The 11,091-nt window shown below is 41.1% G+C and overlaps 2 protein-coding genes across 2 annotated transcripts in view; both read right to left on the bottom strand.

The window, feature by feature from the left end:
* Positions 1-4,738, bottom strand: part of LOC110582903 (serine protease 58) — a 10,431-nt gene extending 5,693 nt beyond the window's left edge. The window contains exon 1 of the mRNA XM_044920017.1: positions 4,672-4,738. Coding sequence (XP_044775952.1) covers positions 4,672-4,738 — 67 coding nt within the window. The remainder of the gene's footprint in view (positions 1-4,671) is intronic.
* Positions 4,739-5,320: 582 nt separating this feature from the next.
* On the bottom strand, positions 5,321-10,581 carry LOC110582950 (probable inactive serine protease 58). Its single transcript, XM_021692991.1, has 4 exons — positions 10,456-10,581; positions 8,663-8,913; positions 5,972-6,108; positions 5,321-5,582 (listed from the first exon to the last, which is right to left on the bottom strand). The coding sequence occupies exons 1-4, from the start codon at positions 10,542-10,544 to the stop codon at positions 5,433-5,435; spliced, it is 627 nt and encodes a 208-aa protein (XP_021548666.1). The 5' UTR covers positions 10,545-10,581; the 3' UTR covers positions 5,321-5,432.
* Positions 10,582-11,091: the final 510 nt, after the last annotated feature.

Genomic DNA, 11,091 nt, shown 5'->3' on the forward strand with positions numbered 1-11,091 from the left:
TTGAGTAACTGGAACCTGTCAGGACAAGACCTAAAACCCTTGAATGCCTAAATGTAAAGACACTGCTCCACCTTCAGAGAGATTATAGACTAGTGAGAATGATAGGTTCATAAAAAGGCAATTGCAAAACAAAGTATTCAGAGCTAAAACCCTACCTATATCATTGTCTAGGTGGAAATATTAGCAAAACACATTGTCCATTAAATGATTTGGATCCAAAATATATAAGGAGATCTTTAAACTCAACAACAAGAACAAGAACAACTTAATTAAAAGTGCGCCAAATATCTGAACAGATACCTTCCCAAATGCATTAGTCTGTTCAGGCTGCCATAACAAAATAGCATAGACTGGGGGGCTTAAACAACTGACATTTATTTTCCTACAGTTCTGGAGCCTAGAAGTCCATGATCAAGGTGCCAGCAAATTCAGTTTCTGGTGAGAGCTCTCTTCCTGGCTTTGTAGGCCACTGTGTCCTCATGTGGCACTTCCTCTGTATTTATGTGTACAGATCTCTGGTGTCTCTTTTTATAAGGACACTAATCCTGTCATAACAGTGCCCCACCCTTATGGCCTCATTTCCCCCAAATTATTTCCTTATAGGACCTATCTTCAAATACAGTCACTTTGGGGTTCAGGGCTTCAAAGTAGGAATTTTGGAAGGACACAGTTCATTCCATAACAACAAAGAGGAAGTATAGATGGCAAATAGCCTATGAAAAGATTCTCAACATCCATTAGGGAGTTACAGATTAAGGCAACAATGAGATACACTACACACCTAGTAGAATGGCTAAAGTTTAAGGCCCAGAACCCCAAATGTTGGTGAGGATGTAAAACAAGAATGTTCATTTGCTGGTAGGAATACAAAATGTACAGCCGCTTTGGGAGACAGCTTGGTGGTTTCTTAAAAGCTAAACATAATCTTACTATATGAGCCAGTAATCGCTCCCCTGGATATTAACTGAATGAGTCCAAAACTTATGTCCACAAAATCTTACACATGAATAACTACAACAGCTTTAGTCATAATTGCCAAACCTTGGAAGCAACCAAGATGGGTAAATGGGTAAACAAAGTGTGGTGGTGCATCCACATTGGAATATGTATTATTCAGTGATTTTAAAAAATGAGCTATTAAGAAAGAAAAAAAAGATGAAAGATATAGAGAATCCTTAAATGCATATTACTAAGTGATAGAAGGCAGTCTAAAAATATTATATATTGAATGGTTCCAATTTATGACATTTTGAAAAAAGCAGCCTATAGAGAAAGTAAAAAGATGAGTGGTTGTCAGAATTTGGGGAGAAGGGGAGAGTGGTGAACAGGTAGAGTACAGGACATTTTTAGGGAAGTGAAATGATTCTGTATGGTACTCTAATTGTGGATACATGACATTATGTCTTTGTCTAAACCCATAACACTATATAATATAAAGAGCAAACCCTAACATAAGCAATGGGCTTTAGTTACTAATAATGTGTCAATATTGGTTCATCAGCTACAACAAATATATCACATCAATGCAAGATATTAATTTAAAAAACAGGCTACACAGTGGTAGAATCCAGATAATGGGGATATAGGTATACACTGTAAAATTCTTTCAGCCTCATTGCATGTTTAAAATTTTTCATAGTAATATGTGGGAGAAAATTTTAAGTTTTTAGTTAGTTAACATACAGTGTAATATTAGTTTCAGGTGTAAAATACAGTGACTCAACACTTCCACACATCACCTGATGCTCATCACACCAAGTACCCTCCTTGGTTTGACTCTCCCTCTCTCTCTCTCCTGTTTTCCCTATGCTCATCTGTTTTGTTTCCTAATGTGGGAAAAAATCTTTTTAAAAATTGAGTTATGTGCCTTGAGCACAAGGTTAAAGATACTTCTTCAGTCTATATTGTGTGTAAGGAAGGAGTATCTAAAAAGTTATACTTTACCTGGGTCTTAGAGAAAGGGAAGGGCTTGTCTGGCATAAAAAGAAGAGAAAAAAAATAATTCGAAAAGAGGGCAAGGCTTCTGTAAATGCATGAATATATGAAACAACATGGTGTGTTTGTGGAATAGCAACGATGTGTTACAGCGGAAGCGTTAAGAACCAGGTGGAGAGAGAAACAGGAATTATATAATGAAAAGCTTTATTATATAAGCCTTGCATATATAAGACTTGCATAAGTCTTTATTGTGTGGGAGATAAGGATCCAATACATTTATTATTTTGTGAAATTCTATTGAATATTTTGGACAGACCCTAAGCCCGATGTTCATGCCCTGCATAATCCCCAATTTCCTTTCCTTGGGTGTGGGACCTGTGACTTCCTTTGAACTAATAGAATATGGTAAAATTATGGGATTTTATTCTGATAATTACATTGATACATAATATTAACATTGTGTATACACACACATACACACATCCACCTTGCTAGCATGCACAAGAGTGATTCTTCCCACTGGTGTGAGGATGTAAGCAGCCACACTGAGGAGGCCTAAGTGGCAAAGAACCATGTATGGATGACCTCTCTGCACTAAGGATAGCCTCAAGGACCTGAGGGCAGCTTTCAGGGGACAGCCCGCAAAAAGCGAGCATCTGTTGTCATACAACCAGAAGGAAAAGAATTCTGCCAGCAACCTGAATAAGCTTAGAAGCAAATTCTTACCTCAAAGCCTTGCTAGACCCTGACCAGAGGACCTAGCTAAGCCATGCTTGGACTCCTGATTCGCAGAAACTGTGAGATAATTAATACATGTTATTTTAAGCTGTTCAATTTTTGGCAATGTTTTTATGCAGCAATAGAAAACCAATACAAATGTATACTGTGTGCTGGCACTTTATTAGATATTGATGATTTAGTGGTAAGGGAGATGAGATGATAAAGACTAACAGGGGAGATGGGTGTAAGACTTGCCATCATGAATGTCACAATGGGGGAGGGAAAGGGAGGTAGAAACACATATAGCAGGGACCCTAACATAAGGGTCAGAAGAAGACCTCCATGAGGAAGTGATGTTCGAGGCTTAAAGGATGAGTAGAAGTTAACCAAAATAAGAGATGGGGGAAAAGTCTCTGGAAAGATGAATGAGGACTCAAAAGAGAAGAGCATGTATGAAAGAGAGTGAAGACAGACCAAGAAGAATCCTACAGAGTGGACTGTTTAGGAATTGTCAAATAGGCACTGCCTACAAAGAAGACCCAGGAGGCAACCAGAGAGCAGATCAAGGGAGCACACTTGATGGAACAGGATTTATCTTGTTTAAATGGTGATAGGAAGAAGTCAATAGATAGGGGAAGTGGAAAAATATAAAGAAGTAGAGATGCTGAATAGAACAGTCCATGAGGAAGTCAGAAGAGAAGTGATCCACATCACAGGTGGAGGTAGAAGCTGGAGACTATAGGGTCTCACTTCCAGGAAGGATCGAAAAGAATGAGGAAGAAAAGCACTAAGTATGTTTGCAGAGTGGGAGGTGGGAGGTTGAAATGATCGCTGATGGTTTCAACCTCCCAGTTGGACATCATTCATTGCAGATGAAGCACTGAAGGCCGGAGGAGAGAGGAGAATGCTTCAGGTGTCCATTATGGAAAACTGTACAGAGAGTGACTTGGGAAATGCAGGATTACCAATGTGTGTTGAAGAAATAATTTAGAAATGATCAGATGAGCATTTTATTAAAAACTCTGGGATAATATGTGATTCAGAATAGGTGGCAAGGGACATTGGACAGCGAATTAGAGACGGGAGGCAGGGAGAAACTAGGAGCAAGGCTGCTGGAGAAGACAGGCAAACAGAAGGGCTTGTGCTTTGGATGGCCAAGAATTACAAGAAAAGGAAGCATCTTGAATTAAATGGCCTTAGTATCCAAAGTTGAAAATTTGATTATTATTGTGTAAGGATAAACTATGGGCTTAGTCATAACCCAGCTTTTTTTTTTTTTTGCTTTGGTGGAGGAGGAAAAGCAGAGTATATCAATGCCCATAGAACCAACCCTCCTTTCCTCCCCTACAATCTCTACAGATGCATGGATTCACCACCTCTCTCGTGGGATGGAAGGCCCAATCTCTTCATTCTTTGTAGAGTCTTTTCCTTCTGTGTCATTATTCCCTCTCATCTCACTGACCCTCTCTGATCCCCTTTCCCTTTTTAATAGATGACCTCATATCAAGCTGCCTCTCCCTTTTTTGTGACTCCATGGCCTCTCACTCTGGACCCATACTTTTGGGTGACTTGGAATCCTCTCAATTCCATATTTTAGGGGTCTTGGTCAATGGGTCTAGGATGCTCTACATATCTCCACTCTGTGCCAGTGCTAGAGGACTGAGCATCACTCAGAGCTCTTCCCACCAGCACAGAGCTCTGCTGAAGTCTGCGGCTACCACGCGTAAATATACAACTCCCCTGTTGTCATTGCCCAGACATTATCTAAGATCCAGATCTTTGTCTCCAGCTGTCTGCTAGACATGACCACCTCCATGTCCTTCAAGGATTTCAAATATAACATGCCCGTCTCTCCTACTCATGACTGTGCTCTGACCCTTTACACATGAAAACATTGGTTCTCTGCGTATTATGTTTGTGAACCACCATCTACACAGATGCCCAAGTCAGAAACTTGGGCATTATTCCAGACACTTCTCTCTACTGTGAGTAGTAGAAAGTACATGTCAGTACATGTAAACTCTACAGGTTCTACTTCTTTAGTATCTCCCAATTCAGAAATTTGATGAGGTTCTACCATGGAGGTTTTAATGACACCCCCTCTGATTCCAACAGGATAAAAATCTAAATTCCTGCACCGAACAGGTCAGGCCCTTCACAATCTAACACTTGCTCACCAATAAATAATAATCTTTTATCACATCTGGTCTCCTCCTCTACAGACAATTTACTTTCTACCCACCAGTATTATTTATTTAGATATATTTTCCAGAACATGCCACATTTTTATCTTTTCTGACTTTTACTTAACTGTTCCCTCAGATTTACAATATTCTCCTCTAATTTGTCTGCCTATTTGGTGAAATGTCCCCTGGCTCTGACACCCGGAATGTTTTTTTCTCTGCTCTCCTGAAACTTATTTCTCATCTCCATTTTAACAATAGTTATAAGATGTTATAATTGGCTGCTTGATAGCCAAGCATAGGTCATATTCTCTCATGTATCCCTAGCATATACAGTGTCTGCTAAGCAGCTGATAGCTCAATACTTTTTGAAAGGAATGAACACATGGCGGGTATGTTGCTATGTTTCTCATCATGCTTGCAGTTAACGTATAGAGAGATCAGGGGTCACAGCATGAGTTCTTCATGTCATTTTTTTTACTGAATATTTTCTATTTGGATTCTGTCCAAGAAAAGAAAGATCAAGAGAGTTGTGAATTCAGTATAGAAATCATGAAGATGTTGCCCTGGGGGACAGAGGAATGGAGCGTCTCAGTGGGTATTAATAGTTTTCATGATCCATCTTGCATAGTGATGAACTTCTGTGAAGAACCCTTCACTTCCCAGGGTGACACTTCCTTTGTCCCAGGACAAGATTCCATGCAGCCTCCCATCGCAGATGGCTGGAGCAGCTGAGACTTCCTGCCAGAGAGAGGGAACAGGAGGTCAATGTTGCTTTGTCCTCATGGAAAAAGAATAAATCCCAAGACGTGGCATATAGTCTCAGAGGCATCTAAAGGACTAGACTCATTTTTCTTGAAAGGTAACAACCCTGTCTTCACATCCACCTAGATCTCACCTCTCTTGGTTCAAGCTTGAGCCCAACCTGAATGCAAACAGGAAGAGAAAGGACAAATAGTTCTACCCAGAACTGTAAAATGAAGGAACGGGAATTAATGACCAACCCAAAGACCTGGAGGGAGAAGAGAGGGACTCCAGGCCTTTTGGATGAGCACCATTTGATTTTTCCACAATCACCTCTCCTCTTCATGGACCCCTTCTATCTTTCTATCTGAAGAAAGGAAAGATACCTTGGCTTTAGATATGATGTTTAGAGGTTGTCCCACACACATGATGTGCACTGCCATTCTCTGTCCTGCCATATTCCTGCAGTCATCGAAGGGATGAGAAGGTTGGTTTATCCAAGTCAGGATGTCAGGGTCACTAACTGTGGGGAAAAAAAGACAAACAAAGTCCACAGTTAATCTGCTTGTCACACATACTCCTGTGATGGCTCCCTACTTTGTAAACACATTCCATCCTATTTGGGATTCTCATTCAGTATCTACGTTGGAGCAGCAGATTCAGAACATGACGTTCTTACATCAGACATCAGATCTGTCATTCTCCCTCTCCTCTGACTAATTTGGAAACCTTTGAAAACCTGCCAGAAGATTATAAATGGCCATGAAAACAGACAGACACAAAGCCATTGTCCCTAAGAAGGCTTTATATTTGGCACCTACTTCAACTTCTTTACATTTAAACATTTTTTAAAAGATTTTATTTGTTTATTTGAAAGAGAGAGAAAGAGAGCACAAATGGGTGAGGGTCAGATGGAGAAGCAGGCTCCCTGCTGAGCAGGGAGCCCAATGTGGGAGTTGAACCTGGGACTCCAGGATCATGACCTGAGCCAAAGGCAGATACTTAAGGACTGAGCCACCCAGGCGCCCAACTTCTTTACACTTAATCATAAAGGGAGAAAACTATTTTTAGTGTGTCCAAAGCTGCTTTTTTAATGAAATAGACTGTTTATAAATGGATTATTTATAAGTGTGCGTATGTGTATGCATAAGTATACATATATATTTCCCCCAAAGAAGTCAGAGTGCTCGTCTCCCTCGTTGCAATTGTTACTCTACTGTTAACCTCAGAATGCAAGGATTCTAACCAAGGTATGTATGATATAATTCTAATCTCTGGTGGGGAGTGACAAGGAGGAAGGAAACAAAAAACTGATTAGAGATTGTTCAAACTAACCCTAAGTGTTACTTACAGAGCAGGATTTTTCTGATAGTGTATCCAACCTAATGTCCTAAAACAGAAAGTGTCAAGTCAGAAAAGATAGAGGGGAATTATGTTCAGTTTTAAGTTTTTATGGGAGTTGAAATGTGTAGAATAAGGAGGTGAAAGTAACTAAGCACTTGAAATAATGAATTCCTAATAAATATCCAAACCCTTGCACCAAAGAGCTTACAGAATTAGTTTGTCACTATGATTCTGACATGCAGAACCCATGTGACAAAACCTTTGTATGATTTTATTTTGTTTTCAAACAGTATGTAATAAATTACTTTTGCAATTACTTTGAATAAGACTTGAAAGTCAAGGGTAAAAATCATAAACTTTGATTTGTTCAGAAAATATATTCACTTAGATTCCCAGAAATGTTGCTTCTGAATTAAAAATGAAGTTGCCAAGTCCTGAGAATATAAAAGTTTCCACTTTGTATTGTTTTTATGGGACAGATGGATTGTTCTGTGGCCATCAGTACAGGGTTTAAACCTGATTAATGTCATGACAGTTGCATCAGTGAACACAGCTTCATCAAGACAATCAATGTCACTTTTTAAAGTCAGCCAATCAGACCCCCTGCAATAAACATGCCTCAAGGTGCCAAGCAATAAACAACAACCATGTCCCTATAGATGTCAACCCCCTTAAGCCTCTGAAAGTCTTCCAATCTCTGTACCAAAAGCTTCCCCCAACCCCCATCTAGGCCCAGTACTCTGCTCTGCTCAGTAAGACTGGTATCTGCTCAGGTTTTTTCTTCCTTATTAGAATCATTAATAAATTTAGCTTTATCATTTCATTTCAGATATTGAGTGGCTGCCCCATCATCCTTTGACAATCCCTAAAGAGAGTATGATGGTTTATTAGCAGCCACATGAAGTAAAGACCCACCAACAACCAACAAATGAGAAAGAAAGCAACTTTCTTCATGAAGTGCCCTTGGTAAAACATGCTCAGAGTAAGTAGACCAGACATTCTCTGCCCATGCAAATAGAGCTCAGAGGCTGGAGGCATGCGTGCCTGCAACAGGGTCTGTGGCAATTTTTCTCAGAGGTCATTCAGGCCAGAGAGACACCAAGAGTATGTCATAATCAACCCCCCTGTGCATGCCCTGGTGTCCACCTCTGAGGGGAAACTCAGGTGAAGCAGTAGGTGTAAGAGTTGCACTCTCGGGTGGAAAGAGCTCCCTCAGCTACACTCATCTCTCAGGGTCCACTTGAGTGAATCACCATCAACACAGGTTGGGTTGTCTGTGGCAGGGGATGGGAAGTGTCCTCTGTCACCTCACCATATATTCTGTTTTTGTTTTTCCCGCTGCTGTTGGATGAATTACTTGGTGGACTTTTAGCAGCTGTCAGTGAGATAGTAGCCAGCCTCCCACAGGATGCCTTGATACTGTTTTTAGAGTGAGGACTCTTAGTTCCTCCACCATTATCTGAATTCAGTTCCCTGGACTCTGGTCTTGAATATTCTAGAGATAGGAGAGGTGCTGCCTGGTCCATTCATTGGTGTCAGATTGGCTGCTCTGTATCAGTCTCTGAATGGTATCCCTTGGCTTCCAATCTTGGTAGGATAAGGTCCTGGCAATAATCACTGTAGGTTCAAGAACATTACCTCATGGCAGCCATTCCCTTCAAGTATATCCCTCCATATTTTTCCCCCAGCTCCAAAACCTCCTCAGGATGAAGAACACAGAGTCAAACACTTACGGTTTTTGTATTCATTCCAAGTCCAGGTTGGGATAAAGCAGGAATCATTAAGTGCTAAGGGCTCCATAGATATGGCTATGGTCCCCACATGGGAGTTGAGTACAGCAGCCTTGGAGAGTTTTATCAGCATCAGGTCATTCTCCAGTGACTGCGCCTTGAACTCAGGGGCGGGGATAATCTGTGAGTAATTCCGTATCTGCTCTTTCTTATTTCTGACGCTGGGTTGATAGACTCCCAGTCGGATTTTGACACTTTGGAAGAAAGAGAGCAGGGAGGTGGGAAAGAGCAGGTCACAGAATGTCAGAATGGCAACAAAGGTCAGAAGTGACCTCCCCAATCATCTTCATTTTCTCTCTCATACCTGAGAACTGAAGTGACCTGCTTTGGTTGGACAGATTGTACTAGTAGTTTACGGGCTTGTTGTATTAGGGTCTAGGGTTGGTATCTATATAAAATCTGACATGTATCTGCCACCTAGAGTACACTGTACTGTCTAGTTTTATTATTGTTACTAAGAATTGGAAAATCTAAACAGGCAGATAGTAGAGATGTGCCTACACCACGTTGTCTCAAGCAGCGCTTGAGCAAGCGTATCATACCCTTCGTTTCTGGATATTCTTAGGTCCCTCCTAGCTCCTTTCAAGCCCATGTCACTATATTTACAGTGTGGTGCCTTCTTTGTCGTTGATCCCCAAGGCTCTTAGCCTATCAGGACTCCCATTATGATTTTCTATTATATTTCCTGGACACATTCAAACACACCCACTCCATCACCAGGAGTCGTCATGCCACAGATACAAGCACCATTTCCTACCAAAAACAGTTCATGCACTAGATCTGGCTGAGAAAAGAACATCAAGTTTTCCAACTTCCATTCTTGGAGGGGACGAACTATCTTTCTTTTGTATGTCTTATCATGTGCAGAGCAGGGGGTCCATCTGTGCTTGAATAAATTGTCTTTAATGACCAGGTGGCTGAGAGCTCTGAGTTTGAAATGAGCCTTGTAGACTCCTAAAACTGTGACTAGGTCCCAGTCACACAGCACATTCTCATGCAATCACAGCAGGGATGCAGATTTATGAGGGAGAACAGGATTTTGTGCAGTGTTCCCTTGTCCTTCTCCTGATCCCTGCATCCTATGGCTTCTGCCTGACTCTTCCCCTCACCCTGTGGGCATTCCCCTATTTGCTACAGTCCACACTGGTCTTCGACTTGGCCTAATACCTTCACTACTTCAGGGACTCTATGTACCCTGTCCCCTCTGCCTGGAATGTTCCCCAGGCTTTATGCCTTCAGCTGCCTCCTCCTCTTCCTGTTGGTCTCATCTCTTGAGAGCGGCCTGACATGACCACCCTAACTAAAGCAGATCTCTGGTTTCATTCCCGTATGTTACAGCTTGCCACTCTTTTGGTGTTTTATTTTTGGGTGTTTATTTGTTTTGGTTTATGTCCTCTACCAGAATGTAAGGTTCAGGAGAGAAAATTTATTTCCATCTTGTTCCCTTGCTCTTTCCTCAGTGCATTAAACAGTTCCTAGCACATAGTAAATGCTCAATAATATGTTGAATGAATGAATATTATTTCTTCTCCATGAAAGTCTCCTGACACCTTCCTATCGATTTCCTCTTAAACCGCCCAAATTGGTATTATTTTCCCTATTGGGAAGGAGATCCTCTCTCTTCCCTGGTCTTCTAGTTCCCTTAGGATGTAATTAAGACTTGCTGGGATGCCCCACCAGACCTGCTTTTGTTTAAACAGATCCCTCCCAGCTCCCAGGAACAAAGGGATACTTACGGTAAGGGGCAGTGGGCAGCCGTCAGTACCCATTGAGGGTGAATGAGAGATCCCACACAGGGTTCTGAACTGGACTGCAGATAGACCATGTAAGGAATAGTAAAATCTTCTGGTAAGTTCAGGTCATCATCTTTAGAATCTCTGGCCAGAACAACTCCTAAAGAATTGATGAGGTCACAGGTGGAAAGAGAGTCAAACAGGATGAGAGGCAATAGTTGGCTAGGGTAGTTTTTTCTGACCTAAGTTTTTTAAAGATAATACCAGGGACTTCAAATTATTTTAAACGTCTTTTTAAAAATCCGAGGGAACATGTCACCGATGGTATATACGTTAGGGACATTGACACATGTCTTTGCTTGAGATGGAAATATATTAAAATTCTGTGTAACTAAGTCATGAGCTGATCAGAAACCCTGATTGGCAGTGTGGTATATTACAAAAATGGGGCAGGGGGTGGATAGGGAATTATTCCTTTCAAACCATTATTTTTTTTCCAAAACATTATTTTTAATTAATTTTGCCAACTAAGCATGGAAGTCATAATTACATACCACCTGACTTTGGCAGTGAGAGGGATGGAAAGGCTTGAGGCAGGGCCGGAGGCTTCTAGTGCACACAGCCTACCTGCCTTCCCTA

This window comes from Neomonachus schauinslandi, chromosome 12, assembly GCF_002201575.2.
Source record: "Neomonachus schauinslandi chromosome 12, ASM220157v2, whole genome shotgun sequence".
In the NCBI taxonomy this organism is placed as follows: domain Eukaryota; kingdom Metazoa; phylum Chordata; class Mammalia; order Carnivora; family Phocidae; genus Neomonachus; species Neomonachus schauinslandi.